This window comes from Artibeus jamaicensis, unplaced genomic scaffold, assembly GCF_021234435.1.
Source record: "Artibeus jamaicensis isolate MK-2021 breed Jamaican fruit bat unplaced genomic scaffold, CSHL_Jam_final scaffold_612, whole genome shotgun sequence".
In the NCBI taxonomy this organism is placed as follows: domain Eukaryota; kingdom Metazoa; phylum Chordata; class Mammalia; order Chiroptera; family Phyllostomidae; genus Artibeus; species Artibeus jamaicensis.
The window spans coordinates 9,891,341-9,917,308 of record NW_026522049.1 but is presented as its reverse complement, the minus strand read 5'-3'; the positions used below and the strand labels follow the sequence as shown (position 1 = coordinate 9,917,308).

At 43.7% G+C, this 25,968-nt stretch overlaps 1 protein-coding gene across 2 annotated transcripts in view; it reads right to left on the bottom strand.

The window, feature by feature from the left end:
- LRRC28 (leucine rich repeat containing 28) overlaps positions 1-25,968 on the bottom strand; it is a 71,666-nt gene that overhangs the window by 17,156 nt on the left and 28,542 nt on the right. Inside the window, exons 6-7 of one of the 2 annotated variants that reach the window (XM_037145937.2) lie at positions 14,592-14,798; positions 3,304-3,406 (exon numbers count right to left, since the gene is read on the bottom strand). In XM_037145937.2, the coding sequence (XP_037001832.2) occupies positions 3,304-3,406; positions 14,592-14,798 (310 nt within the window). The remainder of the gene's footprint in view (positions 1-3,303; positions 3,407-14,591; positions 14,799-25,968) is intronic. The other variant, XM_037145938.2, reaches the window with a different exon arrangement.

Below are 25,968 nucleotides of genomic sequence, written 5' to 3'. Positions count from 1 at the left end.
TGTATAAACACCTCTGATATCTTGGGTGGTTATGTTAACGAACCATTCATTCAAATAATTTAACCAGTATGCTCCCAAACCCAGCTATAATTGCTCATTTACATAAGAAAAGGCAAACCAGCGGCTCTGTGCCTTCTCATGTAATCAGACAGCTGGAAAAATAGCTGGTGCAGGGTCACGTTTGTCAATGGTAGCGTGAATTCATGTTTTCCCGAAAGAGCTAATGTGCCAAATTGCCACTGTTTGCAATTCTAACACGGGAGGGACTGCTCCTTCTGGGTAAAATGTAGAATGGCAGACATTTATCTCCTCCTGTAGTGAAAATTTAAAATCTGCAGACAAAGTTCAAGTTATACTCCTCTATGAGGGTAGCACCATGCAAGAAGGCGGTCAGAGGTGACTCCAAGAGGCTCCCACGGCCCTCCCCCCAGGGTTCACTCCCTTGGGCGGCCTCCTCCCTCGGCGAACAGTAGGGTTGGCCTGGGTCATCAACAGGATGTGACAGAAATGACAGTGTGTGACTTCAAAGCGCAGTCTTAAAAGACAGTCCCATGCTCTAGATTTCCAGCCCTCTCCTTCCCTTAGGGCACTTGTTAAAATATTATAGTTGCTTCTGTATATCGGGAAAAACATCTGAGTTTTCTCTGTCTTCCCCACAATTCCTGGGACAGTACTAAGTTGCCAGGTAAGGGTAATTATTTGACAAATCAATGAACATACAATAAGGAGGTGGTAACGTTATTCACATTTTCATGGATATCACATCTGATTGTGTGGGATTTCTGAGATTTCCTGAAACTGTGCAATATTTCCTCATTGCCGTTTCAAGGCCTGTTTGTGTGTTTCACACCCGGTTCTTGAGTTTCCATCTGCAACGTGAAATACCCTGGTACCTGTATCAGCCTCTTTTCCATCGGGACACAGGTTCCTACACCTGGGCTCCTTTGGTTCTGCTGCTGCTCTACCCTCTCGGACTCTTGATCCGAAAGGAGCAATGGAAACCGCTTCAGAGGCAGCGCAGCATATCAGAAACTACGTGTCCTCGTGTCCCAGGCCCGCCCCCGGGCTCGACGCACCGTGCGTGATCAGTGGGGAGCGCAGCGTGCCCGACGGGCCTTAAGTTCTCGGCTGCAATAACATCTCCCTCCCGGGAATGAGCGCCAAGCCTGCTCAATTATTTATGGCTCATGTGGATGCTCGGCTAGACTGTAAGGTCCACAAGGGCAGGTACTGAATTGTTTTTCTCATCACCATATGGCCACGGTGACCATACAGAGAAGATACTCAACAGTCACCGAATGCATTAGAGTTACTCAAGGAACACTCACTGAATGAACCAGTGGACCAAAGTCCTCGTTCAGAGTCAAGATGAGCATTTTCTAGGCCGCAAATACCCTTTTGCTCTCAGAAGCCTGATCTACCCCTTACCCTCTTTTTCCCAAAGCAGCCCCCACTTTGGCTTGGAATGGGGGCACCCTTTTGCACAGAGTCAACAGACACAAGAGATTAAAAAAGGGGGGCCCTTAGTTCCGTTGTCAAGGTGTCAATGGTCAGCATCTACTGGAATTCTGAATGTTTTGCCATAAAGCGTCATATAAGTGGCTGCAAAATGGGTCATGTGACCTTTCGATGAGCAATTCTGGACCAGAAGCACCAGAGTTGCATCTGTGAGAAGGAAGCTAACGGACTACAGATGCTTTGGGCTCACAGTTCATTTTCAAAGATGCCTACACTCCAAACTGCCAATATTAGAAAATCACTGTTCGATACTCTCCTTTTAATAAAAATTTTATTTTCCTATTTCTAAGATCAAGGGGAGATGTTGATAATAATAACAATAATAAAAGGTAGACTGCTAGCTAAAAATTTGCATGTGTTGCCCCACGATTTATTTCCTCAAAGATCTGCAGCTCTCAGAAAATCCACTTTCTCTGCTACCAGATACCAAGTCAAGGATTAAAAAAACACCTCTCTGCCAAGAACAGTCGGTAACATCCACATCTAAACACCAGAATAGAAGGCTCCTCTCTCAGCCGTGGTAGAGACTGCACACATTCCAGTGCAGCGTTGGAGGACTTCGCTTGGTGCAGAGAACACCGCCTGGCCCTCGGAGCTGGCTCACCTCGTTCCATGCATCTAGGAGACTGAGGGCATTTTACTCACCACTTGGAAGAGTGAGGCTATATTATCACAGCTGTCTCATCAGCTGTAGAAAAAAAACCAGTGGGCTAAAAGACTCCACCACCCATTCTGATATCTCTGATTCACAGAAGGCTCGAATACATTGCTGAGCTTGTCTTTCATCAGCCTATATAGGCACTGAACTCATCTAGGGCTCTTCTGAGATAAAGACGATGTAATTTTTCCTAAGGGAGGGTCACTACTCCTGGGACGACCCTCTCTGGAGCAGTGGCTGCTTGGTGCCTGTCCCCTGGAGCCACACCAGCGGGAACGGCTGGCTGTCCTCTGCGTACAGGCTGATTGCCATCCCTCTTCTTGCCAGAACCACACACAGTGAGAGCCGGGTGGTGCAGGGCACCGGGGATAACAAGGAGAGTCAGACGCACTGGCTAAGTAGCCTCGAAGGTATTCCAAGGATCCTTTGGCCGCTTAAGTGAGAAAAGGGAGGCCAGTCCAAAGCAGGTTCTGGAGGCCTGCTTGCCCCACAGTAATCCCAGACCTCTCTGGGCACCCCTCTAAGGTGGCTGTGTCTCACTCTTGTAGGAGGAGCCGAGGCCGCCTCTTTAAGGGCCTGCTGAGCAGGGAAGGTTAGAGCGGCTCTGAAGCGCCTGCCATTTCCCTTTAACTGAAAGACCTGCTTCGGATGTGCGAGTCAGGATTTGTATTGAGGGGCTGTTTCAAAGGCTGAGTTCCAAATATATCCAAGTGGTGCAGTTCTAGACGGCAGGGTGTTGCTGGAGTGACACTGTCAGTGCAGTGGGGTATGGAGAAGGAAAAGCCTCGAAATTAACACGGATACTGCCCGTTCTGGCGACTGATACCCAGTTTCTAATACGATGCATAGATTCACCTTTATCTCTTGACTGAAAATTAATCAGCAATGTACCGACAACTCCCAGCTAACTGATTAAGTGAACTTGAATTACAACACCCTAAATTGCTCGCCCAATGTTCTTACCTTCTAAAGGTATGTGGGTTAGCCCATCAAGGCCAAAGACAAAATTGAATGGGATTATCAAAATAGTCCATCTCCTCCTAAGTTAGATCCAGAGCAAATCATGAAATAGAAACGAAGGCAGCCAAAGAGTTGAGCTACAGGGTGAAACATGGAGTCCGCCTTACCCGCTGCAGCCGATGACTTTGTTGTACAGGTAGGACGGCAAGCCTTTCAGGTGGACGTTGTTGTCCACGTACACGTACTGCAGTTCTCGAGACCGGCCTAGATCTGGGTCGGAAAGGAAAGGGCTGTGATTCCGATAATTACACATCGACAGAGCACGAAATGTAAAATTTAATACATGCTATTAGCATAAGTTGAAAACCTCGATTCTGGTAGAAAACTTGTGGACTTACACCCTTGGTGTGAAACTGTATCAGCTAGAATGTTCGATTCGGCCTCAGAAAACATGGCTGCATAACGGTTACATAACCCACCTGGACCACGGTTTCACAAACTGCAACATGAAATGACTGGAAATAGAATATCATGAAACGTCCTTCCCACATAAAAATTCTAGCACTCTTTTTATAAACACTTTTAATTTAAGAATGTAAGCTTGTTATAGGTCATTCAGTGGGACTCGTTTTTTCCCATAGGAAAAAACGTTAGACACACTAAGTCAGCAGATCAGCCTGAACAGGCCGATGAGCTCGGCCCCTGCATTGAGATCACTGGGTCTCCCCTCCCCTGGGCAGAAAGGTGGGGGGAGGGGTCAGGGAGGGCCCGAGACCAGGCCCTGCCTGGGCTGGGTTCTCAGGAAGCCAGGCAGATGTAGGAGTGGATAACTGCCCGTGGCGTCAGCGGGAGAAGGAAGCAAAGGGAACCCCAAATCCCAGCCTTCTACTGACGTGTGAAGGTGGGGGCAAGGCCCGCAGGCCCGCGAGTGGGGACTGGAATGCGTGTGTACCAGCAACGGGGAGAGTGAGAAACAGGACCCAGAAAGAAGGGTCTGCAGCAGGGAGAGGCGTGCCAGGGAGAAGGAGCACCCAGATGTCTTCCCAAGGGAGCTGGGCCACGGGAGAGCAAAGACCAGAGGAGGACTCAGTAAGGAGGCAGGCCTGAAGGACTGAGAGCAATCTCTGGCCAACAAAGGCAGCAGAGATCGGGGGTCAAGGTCACCCCTTCCTGTCTACCGTGAGCCCCAGAATGTTTACCCAGCTTTCCTTCCCACTCCTGACGTTCACTGGGTGGGGCTACTTGTCTTCATTGTCAAAGACCAGAGTCCTCAGCAGCCTTGCCAACCCTCTGCTCCCTGAAGTGAGAACACAGTCTGTGAAAAGTTTCCTAGAGTTCTGTCTGTGAGAACAGGAAATAGGCAATAGGCTGGAGAAGATCTCTTCCCTCTTGTCCTTCTTCAGTTTAGGAAAGACAAAGCCACAGATGGCTAAATTAGGAGGTCCTTAAGTGTATTTGCATTTCAAAAGAAAAACCATTTACCCATTAAGGACCTTTTAGGCACTCTGATAGACCTTGGGGATATAGATATGCATGTGATATAAGGCAGACATGAAAAGTGATAACTGTAATACAATATGACCATTGCTATTAGAGGCTTTATAAAGTCTTATGGGTTCCCAGATGGGTTCTGGACAATTTGTTGCAGAAAGTGGGAGGGGCGTTAATATCTGATTGAGGGTGGGAAGGGTTCCACAGAGGGGAGGGGAGGGAAGGGTTAACAGGGCCTCCTTCCCACAGCTAGTTCTGTCAGATAATCCTGCCCAGGACCAGCCTGGAGCAAGTTACGAAGAGAGAAACCAAAACTGGGAGCACTGGGGACAGTGGGAGTGGGGTGTGGGGGGGGGGGTGGCAATGAAAGGGGAGGGGACAACTCACAGGGAGAAAAGAAATTACTGGGCTACTGGCCGGAACAGGCAGACATGGTATGTGATTTCGGGGAAGATCACTGACTCCGGGGGAGATGACTTCCCTGTCCTGAGGGCCCTCCAGCAGCTTCTGGAGAGGAAACCAGGCTCCAGCCCGCAGCCGTGTGGGCGAGCCACGCTGGACGCAGCTCCTCCAAGTTGCTTGGTCAAGCTCCCAGGTCAACCCTTTAGGTTACTACAACCCCAAGACTACACAAATACCTTAGTCTTCCTCCAAGTTTTGTCTGTTAATTTTAGCATCCCTCAATGGATCTCATTTGCAAAAATTATTACATGGTGTTTATCTAAGGGTGATTTTCCCTGCTCTAGCCCTGAAATCAGCTACTTCTCCAAGGAGCCTCAATTCCTTGTATTGGGGTATGGTGTTTAGAAACCAAGGTCTGAGGGCTACGTGTGCTCATTACTGTGGGGGTGCCACTGCTTCTAGAATGTTTTAGAGGGTAGACCTACAAAACATGTGTGTGTATAGTAACCCCTGTACACAGACCCATCTACAGTACTGGAGGTATACCTTTAGCAAAGATTCCTAGAAGTGAACTTGCTGGGTCCAAAGGTACGTACACGTGTAGATTGTTTGGAATTTCTCTCTAGAAGGATTATATCAATTTGTATTCCTTCCAGTGACGCATCAGCTTTCCCACAGTCTCATTCACTTTTCAATCATGTTGTCCTATTAAAAATTATTGCTATTCTGATAGCTGAGAAATAATAGGCCAGCATTGTTTTAATTTGCATTTCTCTAATTATGACTGTGAACATTTAAAAATATGTCTAAGGGCCCTGGCTGGTATGGCTCATTGGATTGAGTTCTGGCCTGAGAACCAAAGGGTCGCTGGTTCGATTCCCAATAGGGGTACATGCCTGGGTTGTGGGCCAGGTCCCCAAGTCGGGGGTGTGTGAGAGGCAACTGATTGATGTTTCTCTCCCTCTCTTTCTCCCTCCCTTCCCCTCCCTCCAATAGTAAACAAATAAAATCTTTAAAAATAGTAAAAATAAAAATATGTGTAAGGGCCATTTTTATCTTTTTTTGTGAATCGTCTGTTCATTTCTTATGCCTGTTCTTTCACTTATCAGCCACGTGGCCGAGCCTCTGTCTGCACATGTGTTAAATAGTGTAACAGTGCCCAGCCCCTCAGCCTTGCCAGGTCATGATAACTGAATGGGAAAGCAAGCTGTGAAATTTAAATCACTGTACAATATGTTTTTAAATGTAAGACTATATAATTACCGAAATAACGTATAGCGCTACACTAGTAAACGTGTACAGACATATCAACTGCTATAGAAGGCTATACATTTACAAAACATGGATGAAAAAATACGGCTAGAAATACTAGAATTCATTTGCAATGAAAATGGCCTCAAAATGACAATCAGAATTCCTGTTCTAGATTCCTTCACTGCTTCTCTCATAGAAACACAAACCCTTCCATCACAAGTAGAAAGCTTTAGACTTCACAGCCATGTAGAAGAAAGTGCACTGGTGAAATACAAATAAGCTCTCAGCTCAGATTTGCTGTTCAGAGCCCCTCGGGGGCCCAGAGGGAGATTCTTCACGTGAATCGATGTGGAGGTGAGGAGTGTGGTGTGCTCACCGGGAGGAGGAGGACAGTCTTGTCAGATGACCTGGGCTCGAATCCTCATTCTTCTACTTACAAAACGCATGACCTCGGTTTCCCCATCTGTATAAAGGGGGAAATGCTGCCGCCTCTTAAATTGAGGAATTACTAACAAAGTTTATAAATCATCCGGCAGAATTCTTAGCACACACCTCCCCCAGTGGATGGCAGTTGATATTTCTCCTCATTCTTAGTAAGTGACATATTTGGAAGTGTGCTCCCCAGGGGGTCAGATAAGAGAGAATTCTCCTTGGCCTGCAGCAAAAGGTGCTAACGCCCTTCCGAAAGTTAACTGCACAGGATGGAGTTGGAGGAAGCAGCCTCCGGAGACAGTGATTCATCCACTTAGGCACTTCGGTCAGGGACTCAAAGTGGGACATGGGAGAGGAAGTGCCTCTCCCCCAACCCCCTGCCCCCGTACGCACAAGAGAGCTCCTGCCCATTCAGTGGGCTGCCTGCAACGGTCATAACGCAGAGACAGACACACGCCGACACTGGCTACTTCTTATACAACCAGACTTCTCTCCTCTCCTGGCTTTACCAGAAAAAAAAAGAAGAGTCAATGACTTAAACTTGGATTTGGGGTAGATCTTATCTCAGGTTTTCACGCTTCCCGAGAATTCTTTTTGTGCCTCTTTTTCTGGGGAATGTGGTTCTTCCACAGTGTGCCATGATGGAGTGGACCATTTTCCATTGAAGCTGGAAGGAAATAGGCACGGGCTGTATTCAGACCCATTATGCACGAGCCGGGACATTGCATGGACCTGAGTGTTTGGTACAGGCACGGTGGCTTCCCAGGGAACTCCGTCTCGGGCAGAGTAAGAGGAGCGGTACTGCAATGACATGACTCGGGGAGCTTTGACATCAGAACCGAGTGCGAGTCCTGACTTCCTTCTTTCGAATTGCTTCAAGATGTGGTGGGGGCTCAGAAGGGGTTCCAGTGGTCCGGGCCTGTCACCTCCTCTCTGAAATGGAGATGACAGGACCCAGGTCGCACGCAGGCTTGTGAGGAAGATTCAACCATGTGCACAACGGCAGTTTAATCCCTTGCATACTAACTGGTGCTCAACACACTCCTTTTTACCTCTCTCTTCTGAACACAGAGAGAAGATCAGAAAAGAGGGCAGAAGTATAAAGAGAGCCAGGCGACTCTTGCTTTGGCTGACACTGCACAGCCTGCTGGCGAGGCTGAGACACCTGACACCCAGCAAGGTCACCGGCTGGACGAGCAAGGCTGTGACGGCCTCATGAGAGCGTGCTCTCGGCCAGAAAGCTGTACACTGGCAAAGCCTCAAGCGCAACGGAATGGCATTTTTAATCATATGGAGGCTGACATGTAAGTATTTTCTGCATGGAAAAGCTTGGAGACATTTCATCTTTTCTTAAAACGGAAAAAAATCTTCATTCAATAACGAACTTTGGAAGATACCATTGACCTGGCCAATGATTGGCTAATGAGTTGGTTACTTTTCTTCCTTCCATTAATTTAAATGAACCAATATCTTGCAATAAACATATCACGCACTAATACTTTTTCAAGTGCAAAAATGCTCAGTATGTGAACTTTATAAAGCGAGGAAGTGGACATCTGCCTAAATGCTAAAGCAACAAAGAACTTTTTCATGTGGCTTTTTAAAGGGCTGTACTGTGTCTCCAATGGTTTCCTTTTTTGTTTTCTTCCAGGCTCACAGATCAAAGTGTTGTTACTTACAAATTAGCAAAAGCCAGCAGTCTTGCACCAACTCCAGCTCCTTTTTTATGGAAGTTCAAGGCTCTGGCATATGTGGCCCACATGGCTGAGGACGGAACAAAAAGGTCCCGTGTGTTTAGGCGCTTGCTCTTCAACTGCACGGTCAAAGGCAGCACGGAGTGGACTGGCACGGGCCAGCACAGCACGGGCCAGCACCGGACAGCACCCGTGTACGCGGCCGGGCCCCTAGCAACTCATTTCTCGCCACCCCCCCCCCAAATGAACGATGCATTCTCTTCAACAAAAGGATGGAGCAAGAGAAATCACAACATCTAAGCAATCGACCAAAATAGGTTGTCTGGAATGTTCTATTGCTATTAAACCAGTTATCATAGTTTGGTAAGTTGGATCTAGTTTTAGTCATAATTACATTTTTTAATTCCTATAAAATGTGGGTATCTTCATGGTGAATTCAGAGTAAGGTGTATTAACACTACTTTAAAAGTAATTTAAATTACCTATGTGGTGCCTTTTACAAAGAGCACGTTTCAACCACTTTTTTCAAATAATAAATTTTTTAGTGCTGGCTTCTTCAAATACATTTTCATACACTTCATTAACTCTTTTACATAATCATATTCTTTCTGATCTAGTCAACATTTACACACTAAGACTTCACAGTGAATTAAATTTTAATAAGATGCTTCATACACAGTAAATCAACAACTGTTGAATTAAAGTAAGTCGATTTTAACAAATTTGAATAACTGAAGTGTCCCGCTGCCAAGGGCTTCAGTCAGCAGGTGTCCGCACCTCTCGCTCTGTCCCCCAGGTCAGATAACAGGGCATGACAAGCCATGGGCCGGACACCGCGCTGGGTGCTCGGGGCACACGCGCAGACACTCCCGGGTCCGACCCTTCCTCCGTCTAGGGAAACAGTCCAAACAGTTCCTACTGACTGCACGCTGCTGCGGTAGGTATGAGGGATAGGACTGTTTTAAATGGATCTTACTGAATTCCGACTAGAGTGCTGTGAGGCTGGCACTAATGTTACCCTGTTAGTAGGACTCACACAGATGGAATAGCCCTTCTGAGCCTGAGTTCACACAGCCATGAAATGGCAGGGCTGGAGCTCAAATGCAGGCTGCCCACCTCACTGTGATGTTGGTTAGACAAACGCCCTCCACGGAGCACGTCTGCAGGGGCAGGGCACCCCCACCCAACCAGGAGATGATGCTGGGGCTGCCCAGAGGACGGGCACTGCGCCCACGTGCAAAACTAGATGAACAAAATATTACTCAGTTTCCTCTAACAGACCAGATGACTGCTCAGAGTTGGGTCTTGCAGATTTAGGGCAGTCGTTTCAATGAATACCAATAATTGCTTCAGAGAAGATTCTGGAGGAGGAGACTCTGGGCTGACTGTCCAGCACAGACTCGGGGGTCACGACAATGTCTCAGTGCCGCGGCAGTGGGCGTGGGGAGAGAAATGTCTTCATTCTGCATCTCCCCTTGAGCTGCCACTAAGCTGCCCTGGTACCTGCCTCCCCTGCAGCCAAATTGCAGAACTTCACTGAAAACTGTGACTGACAGAAACTCTGGATTCTTGCTGAAAGGCAACGAGCAGTATCTTCCAGTCATCACTAGCACCTCACATTCTCATCACTATGAAAAAACTGTAAGTTCCAGAACCCAATCAACAAAAACTTTACTGGCAAAGATTCCGCTCCTGGTCCACCCCTCATGCGGCTTACTTTTCTACGTTTCAGATCTGTACCTGGTAGGGAATGAGCCACAGTCCTGTTTTTGAATTGGTGTTGGAGAAAATAGAGTTAATGTTTTCTTATTATTCATTCCCTACCCCCAAATCTTACTCCGAAATATAGAGAAAAATATACATCTGTCCATCTAAGACTCACCTACTTCTGGTAAACTTTTCTCCTCACACATTATCATAGCTGACATAATATGATAATTCATGATTAAAGGCAGTATTGTTTATTATTTAATGTCGATGTTGGGCCCATGCTGCGGAAGCCATAGCAAATAATCCAAATATCTCCCTAAAAAGCCTTAAGGCAAAGTCGAAGGCCTGATGTGATGAAAGAAAAGGTTTTCATCAAGACTGTGGAACAGGGTCAGATGGGTAAGCAGCACCAAGATGAAGAAGGAATTTTTGTTGGGGATAATTTCAAAAAGAGTTCAAAGAGTAACACTGAACATGCACTTTCTTAAAGAAACAGACATTCTGGAGTAACAGCCTCACTCCTGAAACAAGGTCTGTATGGACTATAATTAATAGAAAAATTCTCTTCCATATTTTGCCTTGTTTCCAGCAGTTTTTGACCTTGTTTTCAAGCCCTCCTGTTCACTGTTTTTGTTACACTTTTGATGAGAGCCGGAGCAGCAATCCCACAGAACACGAGGCAGAAGGCGATTTTGATGGCCTCCTCAGGTCTCCCCTTGGAAAGCCGTCCTCATACTTTCTACACAAATACCGGAGTAATCCCAACCTCTGGGACCTCTGGTCTGTTCTAGAACAAACTTTTCAGCACTGAAAGGTACTTAAACTACAGACTTAGCAAATTATTCCCAGTGAACAGTGACCTCAAGGCAGGAGTTCTTCCAGCTGCAGGTCCGGTACACTCAGGGCTCAGTAAAGTACACTTTGCACCTTTCTCTAAGTCTGAGATTACAGAACTATCAGCTGGTTTCCGTCTGGCTTCCGTATTGGTTTGAAGTTCAAATAGATCCACCACGTGGACTGAAATATTTTCTTTAGAAAAGGTAAATACACTTCTTTTCCCGACTTTCTAAGAACATAGAGAAAATAGGGATAAGAAGCAATACAAAGAACCAAACAATCAGAGCTAACAGATTTGTGTTTTACACTCCACTGCAATAAGAGAGGGAATTTTAGCGTGGATTCTAAAAATGTCTACATGCTAGTTCCTAAAACTGCACTGCTATTCCGCATAAACGACATGGTTTTCTACCTGAGGCATCCACTACCTACAAAGACTACGAGTACTCCCCAATGCTGGAGTGACCTCCTGTCGTGCGATAAGAGGGCCAGTTTTGCATCCTTACCCAAGTCTCGGTGGACGGTCTGTGGAGGTCAAGGAGCGGCCCTGTCGCTCACAGCACGAGTCTCTGGTGCAGGGGATAACTGCCTCTCCCGGGAAAAAGCAACAGCGCACTTCCAGAACGCCCAAGGAGCAAACCCTGGGACTGGGGCAGAAACCCGATGACTAGGAAGCCGCTCTCTGCTCACTTTTGGGTTTACTATGTGGTAGTTTATATACCAGGAAATTCTATACATTTCTTTTCTGTTTTTGTTTTGGTAGCACCCCACTTATTTTTTTTATTGTTCAATTATAGCTGTCCTATATATTTCAACGTCACTTGACAAATGTTCTTGCTAAGAAATTCGCAGTTTTCTACTTGAACTGTCAGAAATTCCACCCGCGAACGTGGGTGCAACTTTTGCTTTCTTGGTTTCTTAAACTACAGAATTTGTTGCTGACCTTGGGCTTTGCTGACGCAGCACTTCCCGGGGGGCCAGCCACAGCCAATGGGTGCGTGGGAAACCTCACAATACGCACATCTAGTATTCAACAGGAAGGAAGCTGTACACTTGACTGAATAATCAGGTTTATTAATTATGGAAGAGAAACCAGGAACACTCGGTGAAAAGGCCTGAGAGGAGAAAAGCCTTTTCCTTGTGTGGTATTCTTACACTGTCAGAAGCCTGGAGGTGCGTCACAGCTCTCGGGGCTACTCAGTGTCAAGGGCTGTGTTGACTCAACAGCCAACAGTCACACTGCAAGGCCTCTCCTCGAGTCTGTTAGCACTAGACTCAAGTGGCTAAGTGCTCTTCTTCTCAGTGACAGTCACCACTGCAAATAAAGCTGGCCTGCAGTCACTGAACTATCATGGTAGAGTTATAATAGGGGTGCCTTCTTTCTGAAAGAGGCATCTTTTATGACGAAAAGGAAAAGGAAAAGATGAAAAGAGTGTCAATGATTTAGGTGGTATCGCAAGTGATTTAAGTCATCCTCACATCGAGCTTCTACAGTGACTTTTTAAAGAGGCTATAGTCTACTGATCCCTTTCAGAAGCCCCATAAGACATACTTTTCTTCTAAGTCAAACTCCTTTGGCAAGGCATGAAATTCAGTCTGTAGCTCCCCCAAATAAAGTCGCTACCTCCAACCAGAGTAGGGATAGTGTAGGACCCATTTTACAAGCGCTCCAGTTCCCAGATCATGCCCATAGAGTCACGGTTGAACGGGGGACCTGCCACGTGAAGACCCGGGCTGTGAATGCGCATGCGCACACGGCGTCTCCCGCTGCTGTAAGAGGCGGCCCTGCTGGCCGAGTTCCCCAGGACAGGGCAGCACCCTGAGAGGAGGGAGTGAACGGATCTGTAAGGAACTGGATGAGACAAGGAGAGGGCTGCCATGTCAGGTGCCCAAAGGAGGCTTCAAGAGGTGACAGACAGGACAATGGGTGACGACGATGAAGTTAAAGTTGACAAAACATCAACAGTCCTCTCAGTCTTATTGTTGCTGTTGTTGTTTTTGGTTTGTTTTGCTTTGCTTTTTTTTATTTTTGAACATCATGAAGGTGGATTTGGAAAAGGAATTTAATTTGGTGTTGAGGAAGAAGATAATTAAGCCCAAAGTTGTCCACCCATGAAGGTTGTGCACTTGGAACTGTCCCTTGAACTCCTTTCTGATAAACCCAAGCTGGCTGCTGCTCAGAACCATCTGGAACAGAGTCAGATGGAGCATGTGCCATAAGCTGGCGGAACTGGGCTCCAGCCTGGGTCTTTGGACTTGTACCTCGGTGCTTGTCCTATGTAATTGTTCTATAACCTGTGCTTTATGCAGCACGTGCATTTATTTTCCCTTTCCTTTTCTTTTTTTTAAAGATTTCATTTGTTTATTAATTTTTTTTTTTTTTTTAGAGAGAGGGAAAGGGAGGGAGAAAGAGACGGAGAGAAACATCAATGTGTGGTTGCCTCTCGCACGCCCTCTGCTGGGGATCTGACCTGCAACCCAGGCATGTGCCCTGACTGGGAATCAAACCAGCGACCTTTGGTTCATAGACCTGTACTCAATCCACTGAACCACACCAGTCATGGCAGGTACATTTATTTTTTAAAACCTTCTTTTTATATATAACATTTTTCTGGATCGAAAGGACGCTCTGTTTTCTTTGAACTGTAGCTTTTTTCTGAAATGGTTAATTTTATTTGTTAATTTTATAACTATAGAATTTAATTACATGTATAGAAAAGTAATCTTAAATCAGATAATTATTTGTTATTACTCAAATTGATTTTCACATCTCTGACATTTTGAATAGAAAACAATCCTGTGCTCTATTATGGCGAAAATATTTCCTTTCAGGGGCTGGTAAATTATTCACTTCATTGTCCTCAGAGATACATTATTTATTATAAAAATGCACTTATGAGTAAAATCATATGATGCTCCTTTCGATAGTTTAGGGTTTGGTGGGGCTTCCTGTTTTAATCGTTTTTAGGTGGCACTTCTGTTTCTTACGAGTTCACAAAATAATCCAATTCTCAGTGAGAGTAAATGTATTGTTCTCCTAAAGACCTATGTTCTTCCACATATATGGTGTCAGAATGGACCAGCTACAGGAATCTACAGTGGACGCTGTATTATTTGTTACCTAGAGTGATATTTCTGGCACAGCAGGCAGTCCAGCCAGCTTTAAAGTCTTCAGAATGGTGTAGTCTGGTTATCCCGAGATGCTAATCCTTAGAACACCTGATACGAATGTTTCTATGCAGACGTCAGTGTCTCATTGGGTGTTTCGGTCCAGCAGCGATCCTTTCACGCTGCTCTAGAACCCCTGCCAATTCTAGAGTTATATATATAATACATCTGTGTATATATATACATGCACTTTAATTCGTTTCTCAGAGTAAATCATTTCACATCTCACATGCTTTGTCCCTCATCAAATTTTTAGCACAGATTTTTTTTTTTAAACAAGAAATCCTGAGTTGAACTGAACTTTGTCACCTGCGTGTGATGCCCTGTTCACTGCAAAGATGGATCCAGAGAGGCAATCTTCCAGGGAGAAGGAAGAAAACGAACCGACCCTCGTCAAGGAACCAAAGGCATTCCATCTTACTCTTTGGCTTCTTTGCTTTGCCATCTATATACACAGGATCACTTACCAAGGGGCAGAAATGCAAGACGGTTTCCAGCCATGGAGAGCTCGTTGAGGCTGGGCAGCTGGCAGAGGCGGCGCGGCACGCACCGCAGACGGTTTCGGTCCACGGTGAGGTACTGCAGAGAAAGGCACAGGTGAAGCCTCTCGGGTAAAGTTAGCAAACGATTGGTAGAAATGTCTAGTGTCTGCAGCTCCTTCAAATCGCCAACCTCTACAACCAAAATCAAAATTAAGATAAATCGCATCCTGATTACATTAATGGAATTCATAAAATAAAATGAATCAATACTGTAACAGTTCAACCAGATAAAAACCAGTAGCTGCAGCTATTTCCATAAATGGTGAGGCTGAGGCAGAGGGCTTAGGTTTAGTACACAGATAATCCACCCTAGGGTGGTATCTTTCAATGAGTTTTCGAGATATTTTTTTTTTTTTGAATGGAGGAAGTGTTGGCATAGACAAAGGAGAAACACAAAGGGGTGAACATGAGCTGGAAGTCTGTTACTACGGCTTCTGCTTCTCGATGAATCAAAAGTTGTTGCCAGAGTGAGAAAAACAGAGTCACTCCAAAGTACCTGGTTTATGCTATTTTGGGGATTTTACCTAAATAGACAGCAAGGTACTTGAACATACATTATAGTTTCCCAGTAAAGTGCACCTTATCCATATGAACTAAAGAGAAACTTCCTGGACTAACAAGTAGGATGTCTTTGGAAACTTTTACCATGCTAAAGATTATAACAACAAAATGAAATTATTGGTAGGTCACATTTTTAGAGATTGTCCAGCCACGTGAGTCCTTTTCATAAACCCATTCAAGGTATACACAGCCTAAGAAGATGGATTTAACTCTACTCATATTAAATCCTTCTCTTTACTCTAATATTCCCTCATTATTGACATCCATATCTGTAATCTGTCCATGGCCAGTACAATTACGTCCTTCTCACTCCCCAAATCACCGTGTCTGGAGGCTGGGAAGTTCTCTGCAAGGTGCTCTGTCCCTCCCGGGGCAACAGCCCACGCAGCATGCCTGAACAGAGGAAGCAACGTCCAGGGAAGGACACGCACTCTGCCCCACAACTCAGGGCTCCACAGGAAGCGCCGGGCGGGACAAGTCTGCCTCTTCTGCATCGTGGAACTTGCAGTTGAAGACTGCTGTGACGCCAGCTCGTCACCTTCTCTGACCCTGACGTTGTCTGACCCTGACCCTGTCTGGCCCTGACCCAGGAGCCATCCCTCTCAGGCTGGTGTTTCCCACGCTCCCACCACCTAGCTCTCCGGGCACAACTCCACTTGTTCAGGGCTTGGACTAGCATCGGCAGTGTCTTCCTTATCGGACAAAAACCTTCTGCCTTCCCGATGCCCCATCACACAGACTAGCTCTGCTCGCTGCCACAGACCAGGGGTTGGCTAACTACAGCTCACAGGCAAAACCTGGCCCATGGCCTGCTTTTGCACTGCCTGCAAGCTACAACTGGTTTTCACATTTTTAAGGATGTTAAAAAACAATAACAAAAACCCAAAGGAAAATGTGACAGAGGCCCTATGTGGACTACAAAGCCTAAAAATTGTTACTCATCTCACCCTTTGCTGAAAAAGTTTCCCAGTTTTTGTTAGAAACCTGTTAAGAGGAACATTTTAATAACTATCTATAATAAATTAATACAAATGCAAACTACATTAATTTCTCATTTTGTTAAAGTGGAAAAATGTAAAAAGTAATACAAAAGTTATTCTCAAAAATAAAATTCTTTATAAAACTAAAAAAATAAAATGTATATTAAAGCCCAAGTTTTAAAATTCCATGTACTGATTAGCTGGACATTGGGAATAAGCAGAATAATTATCCTTGGGATACATTCATATCATTTCATCAGCTTCTTAGCTGTTTTTAATTCTAATAATGTGTTGCCTACATTTTCCTTCAGTCTTTTCAACATGGTCTTGTTATGTTTCTTTTTAATAAAGTTGTTTATAACTAATTTTACCCTTAATAAATTTAACATTATTGACACTGTCAAAACTATTTATCGACCCATCACCTTGAAGACAAGGTGGTGTTAGGGACACAGAGTCACAGTGCACTCAGTCTGGAATGCGTGTGGGACCCGCTCCTTTCAGCTGGTCTCCCTGCTGCCTGCAGCGGCTCCGGGAGTAACACCACTCTGTACACTTTTGTTTCTTTCCTGTGCCTACAATAGTCCTCATTTCGCCGGTGCATGCATTGTTTACTCGTATGCTAAATACACAACACCTTAAAAGTTCTCAGCTACTTATAGAGTATCCTGCAGATCATTCCATTATTGCCACCTCGTAATTACTTAGACAAAGCATTAAAAATAACACTGCAGTGCAATTTCAAAAGAGAAAACAGTAAGTTCCCCCTAAGTCATCCCTCTCGGCTGATGCACACTGACGGACTCTGGAGTTTTAAATGGGGATGGGAAGGAAGCCGCCTACTCCATGCCGAGCGGGTGACCACAGAGTCAATAGTGAGGCTCGGTATTTTTCAAGCCCTGGCTTTTTCCGGTACCACTAAACACAGCTCTCATCTGGGCTCCGAGGTGCACCGGGTGGGGAGAACATGCAGAGAAATAAAGGACGATGTTTCGGTGCCGGGTTCTGTTCCACATACAGCCCCTCTTTCTATTTATTCACCTTCTCTAGCCAGGGCTGTGGGAGGCCACAGTCCGGTGTGTAGAAATGGGTCCGAGCCATAATCCTATTACTCACCAGCTGGGCAACTTTGGGCTATGTAGTCCAATATTTATGCCATTGGTTTGATGTTTAAAAAATAATTGGTTAACCTGGCTGGTGTAGCTCAGCGGATTGAGCACAGGTCTGCGAACCAGAGGATCGCAGTTCAATTCCCAGTCAGGGCACATGCCTGGGTTGCAGGCCAGTTCCCGGCAGGAGACACACTAGAGGCAACCATACATTGATGTTTCTCTCCCTCTCTCCTTCCCTTCCCCTCTAAAGATAAATAAATAAATAAATATTCAAAAAATAAATAAATAATTGGTTAAAAAAGGGATAGAATAACACATACCTGAAGGGATTGAATGACATATCCCTTATAATTCAACAATACATGGTAGAAAACTATTTTTTTTAAATTTCCAGCTCATTATACCACATAATATTCTAAATGTAAGTTCTAAATATAAATACCTTTTTTAAAAATAATTTTATTTTTATTTTTTATTTTTATTTTATTTTTATTTATTTTTTCAAGAGAGGGGAAGGGAAGGAGAAAGAGTGGGAAAGAAATATCAATGTATGGTTGCTTCTCATGCGCTCCTTGCTGGGAGCTGGCCTGCAACCCAGGCATGTGCCCTGACTGGGAATCAAACCGCGATATTCTGGTTCGCAGGCCCGCACTCAATCCACTGAGCTACGCCAGCCAGGGCATAAATACCTTTTTAATTGATGTCCTTTTATCACAGAAACAATTATGAACACAGTAGGCAGATGTTGCTTATGTCTAACATAGAGAAGGGGGCTCGTAGAAAGTAGATGTCTTTCAGAAAATGAGCAAGATTACTTTCCTTACTCAAATAAAAAAATTAAAACCGATCATAAGGAGCTCACTATAATTTCACAACTTGGAATGTGTGACAGGTGATATTTAATAACAAATAATCACACTGGAGAGTAAAATGAACAATACCAGAAAGTTCACTGGAAAAATCTGTTAGCTATGTATGAGTTTGCCTAATATGAGCGATATCAAACTAGCAACTAAGAAGCCCTCTTCATCATGAAAGACAATGAAATACTGTTTGGGAACTTTAAAGTAAAATGTTCTAAAATATCTGGCATCTGAGAAAACACAATAGACACAGACATAATTTAAATATTTATGTCTGAGTGTCAAGCTTGCCGGGTAATTCCCAACAGAAATTTTAAAATGTTAAAGACACACTTCACAAAAGAAAAGCACATTATTATGACATTTCACCTAGTCTTTGTGCATGATTAGTTATGCACTAAAGGCTCATTCAGTGTTGTTCAAAATACGTTATTTACCAGGTCTTTATCGGTTGTCTAAACAAATAATCAATTTGACACTTGAGGTGCCTAGCAAAATGTCACTGAGACTATATAGAAAAAGTCGGTAACAAAAATAAAGAAGAAAAAAGGTAAGAAAAACGACCTTGTAAGTATTCTTCCTCAGTGGCAGTTATAATGTAACTAACAGACAGAAATGGCCTGCGCCGTTCCTTTAGACACGGTCTGTCTGAAATTCAAAAGCATGTATTCGGAAACGTAGCATCTTTACCACTGCTTTGTGTCAATACATGGATGGCTGCTTAGAAAAACCCTTTATCGTCCTCATGCTGCACGATTCGTGGAGACCCCACACGCAGATTCCTCACTTCACGTTAGATTTTAGTGATTGTCTGTTTCTCGGATTTCTCCTAGGCAGGCTTTGTCCTCTTTCCTGAGGTGGCACAAAGGAGTTTTTGACCTGAATGAGATCAGCAGGTGCCCATTGTTGGCATAAAACTATTATAATCGCCGCCTCAAGAAATGCCACGGCATTGAGGCCCAGAATAAAAATTTATTTTTTATTTCACTCCTTTGCAGAGAATAACTACAAGCAGTCCACATTTCATTATCTGAAAAATATCATTACAATGCCCGCTTTTATCTCACTTTCTATCCTCAAATTAATACAGGGAGAAATTTTAAAGAGAAAATTTTTAGTGTGTATATGTTTCAAATCGATCTATTCTAGTTGGTTTCTTTGAAGTTCCCATAAGAAAAGCAGCATCGTTGAAGACTAGGAGGTGGTTGATAAAAGGAATGATCTTCACTGAAAGAACACAGAGAAGTATCATGCTCGACCTATGAAAAACATAGGTTTAAAAAGTGTTCTCCATTAATGAAAGGGATTTCATATTAAATTAAAACTGCAACTCTGATTTCTAAATATTCACCCTTTATAAGAAACGTACATTATCACTATCAACATGAGATGTTTTTACACCAGGGGATTCTAATTTTGTACATATTGGTGGTCAGTCTTAATACAAAAGCAACAAGTGTCTAGATTTATTACCTGTGATTGTTTAGAATTACAAAGGAAACCATCAGCAGAATGAAAACGGAAAGTACTCAGTAGTGATTAATATCAAGGACAGGAATAAAATGGAGGCGTGGGAAGATGTTAACTTTTCATTTTTAAACTTCTCTAAGCTGTTTAAGTATTTATCTCCATGCTCATGCAGTGCTTTTATATTAATACAAACGTCATCACACGGTAATGTGGTGATTACCACACTTTGGGATTCCTTAGAATACGAGGCGCAGCAATTCTAAAACTGGGTTTCAGATGCCCTGGCCCAGTCACTTGGTCGGTTGGAGTGTCACCCCCAATGTACCAAGGGCACAGGTTTGATCCCCCATCAGGTGTCTCTCAGTCTCTGTCCCTCTCTCCCTCCCCCCCTCTCTAAAATCAACCAATAAATAGAAACTAAAGAAATATAATCTGGATTTTAGATGAAAATTGGGATTTCCTAATGGCATTTTGGCTCACCGAAGTGCCGTGCAACAGCAAACAAAACTTCAATAATATGTCTGTCCAGCACTGCCATCCAAACCTAGCTCACTGAGGGTCTGACAAGTTTGGTCACTGTGAAACGAGGAATAAATCCAAAGTCTGTATCACTCCTGTTACATCTAAGAATTACAGAAACTTGTATGGTGCTTCTAAAGAGAACACATAAAAATGGGTTTCTCCAGACTTCTATTTATTCCTCAGCCTTTGGAGAAATATTACAAAGGGGCACCACGGCCTTGCAGCAAGCAGGTCGACAGCCCCTGGCGCGCGGGCCTCTGGTGGCGCCCTGGGAGCTTTTGTTGGGCGCTGCTGCACGGAGCTTCCCGAGACCCTCCACAACAGGAAGTGACAGCGCGCTGGGACAAAGAGGACAATGACAACTGGCAAGCCCGGAAAGAAGACTGATCAGTTCAGTTTGAACAGATGACATTTGCCTGCAAGTTGTTATTCTTTTCAGAAATGAGTTACTTGGACCTAAAGTTTCCAAGAATATCAACCTTTTTCAAATGAATTTGTATGCTCGACTCATTATTGGAACTGGCAGTATAGCAAGAAAAATAATAATAAGAAGAAGAAGAACAAATTATGTCAAAGCAACACCCAAAGAAGCAACTTAAAAAGGGCATATTTAATTTTTATATTAATTTTATGCCCTGGCTGGTATGTAATAGTTGGAAAAAAATAAAAAAAGAAAACATATGATTGGGTCAAAGCACAGGGACATATCACTGCACGAGAACCTACAGTCATCTCAAAATCAATAGTTTAGAGAACTAGCAGACGGGGACCGCCGGTGGCACTGCCTGCCTGGGCCCTGGGACAGGGCTTCCTACCGCAGGACCTGGAGGGCAGAAGTGTCTTAACACCGGAAGCTCATTGTAAGCCCATCATTAGTACGGAAGTTAATTAGGTTAGTGATTCAAAACACCAAGAAACTGTTGGCACCGCCGATACAATACAGGAAGAGTAGCACCTAAAACAATAACCGAATGGATTCACTTTTCTGTTGCCTACATGTTATTGTCTATTGGTCCGCTCTCGTCCTTGATAATTCAATTATGTTTCCTGTTTTAAATAAATAGTCAACAGTGAAATTATACTGTACTCGTCTAGGAATTAGTACACAAACTGCATGCTTACTTGTTTGAATCCACCTTTTGATACAATGTTATTTTTTCATCCTCTGAAGAGTTGAAAATCTATAAAAAACATTTTTTTGCTTTTATTATTTTATTCCTTTGGAGTAAAGAGAATAAAAATTGATGTGATGTTGTGCCCTCAATAAATAAACTTCAAGATCTTAAGTTCTCTATATATCTTACTGCTTTCTGAGATCCCTGTTGGTCTTTGATTATAATTTTTTAAACATAAATCTGCACGAATGGAGGAAATCCATTGTCCTGAATGAGCCACACTTCAGGAAAATGGGAAGGATACCACACAGGTCTCTCAAGCTGTGCTTGAGGCAAGAATAATTAACTAACGAATGACAAATAAAGGCTCCACTTTCCTCCCTAAAAAAAATGATGTTCAAGTGTCCCAGAGAGGAACTTGAAGCCCAGGTGGGGTAACGGGGCTGACAAGGCTTCCACACCCTTAATCTGGGGCACACTTTCTGTGGGGCAATTTATATCCCCACAGACAGAGCATCCCAAGATACTAAAAGAACATTTAGCCCTGGCTGGTGTAGCTCAGTGGATTGAGCATGGGCCTGCGAACCAGAGGATCGCGGTTCAATTCCCAGTCAGGGCACATTGCCTGGGTTGCAAGCGAGTTCCCTGCAGGACAGTTCCCAGCAGGGGACGCACTAGAGGCAACCATACATTGATGTTTCTCTCCCTCTCTCCTTCCCCTCTAAAGATAAATAAATAAATAAATTTTTTTTTTAAAAAAAGAACATTTAAAAGCGTGATTTTAATGTATTAACAATAACTGTAGTTAAACCCTTGTCCAATAACTTTAGACGTGAAGTGCCAGACACCAAGGATGGGAAGACGTTGACATGAAATTCATAATGAAAACAGGGAGCAAAAGGGGGCAAAGGACTCATGGACATGGACAATGGTATGACGATTGCCAGGGGCGGGGGGAGTATAAGGGGACTAAGTGGTAATGGAAAAAATACAATAAAGATTCAATTAAAAAATGTTTTAAATAGTGATTCTGAAGTTCCATGAGTCCCTTCAACATTTTAAATACCTAGTGAAATAACTGGCCTGAGAATATTTAAAGAGAGCTGGGGCCTAAGCTGGGCTGAAGTGCTCACTGAGGTCCCTGCAGCACAGACAAGCATGACACTGGACGGAGCTGTGAAGAACCCCGTCTCTCAGGGCTCTGGAAACCCAGCAGAGGCAGGTGAGCTCAGAAACGACTGCTCTTCAAAGCCAGTTGAAGCGTCACTGAAGTCCAATGGGAGCCTGCAGCCTGTTCATACTTGCTCCTCTCCCGTCCGACCTTCAAGCTCGACCTTGAGAATGTTGGTTTACCAAGGCAGGGCTGCTTATGAACATCAGCAGTCTGGCAGACAGCGAGGGCGTCCTTGCTTTGGGTACGGGGCAAAAATCTCACAGCTTTTTCAGCTAAAAGTTGCAGACTGTGTAGCAAAAGCATGAGGAAAAGACCCAACATCTGCTTTGCTAGTCTGGGACTGCAGATCCGGTTGGAAGGAGTGATTGAACAGCCATAAATTTAATTGGGAGGTTCTGGAAATGAGGGAGCAGATGAAGTGCTAGATATGCTCTCCACAAATCCTTAGACAACTGAGTAACTGTGTATGTGCCGGGGAGGCCCAGGGTCTGCACAAGCAAAAGGAAGAGCAGATGGGGTAACAGACTTGCTCTGAACACGCTCTCCAACCCAAACACATTTCCATTAGCATGAGACAGAAGCTTCAGGGGCTGGAAGTGTTTTGGGCAAACCTCTCTGCAAATCAGTGGCCGCCCCCGGAAAGCCAGGTTAAAAACGTAAGGAGGGCTAAACTCTGAGCTGGGCCATCAGATATTACACACCACAGGGGGAAAGAGTCTGCAACTTAAACCCCAGAGAGAAGCGAAAATTAAACAAGTAAAAGAAATCTCTGAAAAACACGTTGAAAGCCTGAGTGTTCCCAATATGTTAACTACATTTTTCACTTTTCAACAACAGCAAAAATACAAGACATGCAAAGAGACAGCAAAGTGTGGCCCATAACCAGGGGAGGAAAAAAGAAAAAAAGAGAAACAGTCCACAGAAACTAACTGGGAATGGGCCCAGATGTTGAACTTGGCAAAAAGTTCAAAGCAGCTGTTACCAATGTGTTTAAAGAAGCAAAGGAAACTATGTCAAAAATTAAAGAAAAATGTGATGACGATGACCCAATCAATGGAGAATCTAAACAGAAACACACAAGCCATAAAAGACCCGAGGAGCGATTCTGAAGTTGAAAATACGGGAACTGAAATAAGAAATGCAGTAGATGGTCTCGGGAACAGATGTGAGATGGCAGGGGAAGGAATCAGTGAACTCAAAGACACGTCAATAGAAATGACTAAATTTGAAGAGTCGAACAAAGTCAACAGAAAATGATCAGCGCCTGAGAGACCCGTGGGACTCTGCCACATCTAGTGTGCGATGGGAGTTCCAGGAGGAGAGGCAAGAGAGGAAATGACAGGAAAATACATTAAAAGGACTGACGATGGTCCACAATGGATGAGAAGCATTAATCTACAGGTCCAAGGAGTTCAGTGAATTGAAAAGTAGGGGAAACACAAAGAAATCCAAACCTAGACATACAGCCAAATTGCTGAACGTTGCAAAATAGATCACTTTAAAACTGACTGTTTTTACAGATTAGTAAACTTCGGACCACTTTCAGTCAAGACGTTTATGATGTTTAGTATTCCTTCCCACTAGTTAATACTCTTGGGTGGTGGCCCTTACACAATGAGAAATCTCAATCCTGAAGTCAATATAACTTGATTACTTAAATTTGCCTAAAACCCATTTGGTTGTGAGTTGTGACTAATTGTGCTCTAAGTGTGACCCGGCGCACCCACCCACCCACCCTTTAACCCCCACCAACACCATCCCAAATAGCAGAATTCACTGTTTGAAGGTGATCAGGGTGGACTGACAACGAAAGGCAGCGTCTTGAAGAAATACACCCAGGTCTGAAGGAAAAAGGGGGCAGCTGATCCTTAGGCCTCAAGACTCTCCTCCAAGTTCAAAGCGATGGACCTTAAGACCAAGGATGTGCCAGACAAGAAGCACCAACAAGAAGGAAAAATGTCAGCAAGACAGGAAAGTACCCGGTGCTCAAGCATTCGAGAAAGCAGCCCCTGCAAAGCCACCCAGAGGCGCAGTGAGGACAAAGATGGCTAACAATACCCACAGGGTAGGAGACACAACAGCAACCACGCTGCCTGGCCGAGCAGCCGCCGAGGCTGCCTGGTAATACCAGGCCGTTTTTTGTTGTTTTAAATTTATCTCTGTCAGAACTTTCTTTCATTTTCCCACACAGAAGCACATTACGTTTGTGTTTTATCAACACTTTTATATTATGCTTTTTTGAACGGTATTGCAAATGCATAAAATAAGTGAACAGAGCTCATTAATTTTGTTGTGTTTATTCATTCACTAAAAGATAAAGTGCTTTTTAAAAGTTTACACAAATCCGAAATTAAAAACACAAAAATGAAGGGTGACTTTGGAAAAGGAAACAGTATATCATTTAGTGTGAGTGCGTTTCAACCAAATTGACTTTTTTTTTTTTTTAGGTGGTAGTGGGTTAGCTCAGTTCCTTTAAATAGGGATCCGTAAAGGGCAAAACTCATGTAATGTACTCTGTGTTTTCTGCAAATCCCCCTCGGTCCATTTACTGAAGAAACCCATGCTTCCTGGCTGGGGGCCAGCATACCAGCCCTGCCCAGTGGTGCATAGCTGTATGTCTGTTACTAAATTAGGGAACCAAAGCGGCCAGCATCGGGGCCAAGTGCAAAGAGAAAAGGTTCGGCATCATTAGTCTGCACGTCTCCCTAGAAGCCAGATCATTGTGAGATATTTAATTTTTAATTAGAAATACCAAAGTCACTTCGCCTAATAAGAAGCAATATTAAGAAATAATTAAATGAAGACCAAGGGAAAAATACAAATATTTAATGAAAGCCGACTTCTCAATAGCCTTAATCATGATGTTGAAAATAAATTAAATGCTACCACTCGAGGTTTAATGTCCCCATGATTGGTGCTAAAATACTGCCGTCTTTTTCGAAGCGGTAGGAAAAAATGGGCAGTTATTCATTGCAATTTTTACTAAGATTTACTAACATGCTTTATACAGAGCACGGTTTAGAGAAACTAAGCAGAGCATTCAAAGAGACCTGAGTGGAAAAAATGCAAAAAAGCTTTCAAGAGAACAAAGTCCCTGTGTTTAAGTTCAAAGTCATTTTAAGGTGACATAAACACAGAGAAGAAAAAAATACATAATTTTCCACTTTCCAAATATTACTTGCCCCTGATTAGCATGTCAGAGAGGTTTAAAAAAACAGTGGTTGTTAATGAACGTTTCCTAAAGCATTTTAAACACACCCCGATTCTTTATCAAAAGCCAAAGCTTCAATCTTTCAGGTACTGGGAGAATTTTAGTTCTAGCAATACCTGAACAATATTTTTCTTATAAACATTTTGTTAAATATTGATAAATTTCAAAGTAGCATTTATTTTACTTTAGTTCTATGAAAGAATTAAATTAAATGAATATCTGCTACAAAATCTATATTTTATATGGATGAAATGATTTTAAATGCCACAATTTATAAATTATAGAAAATTAAAT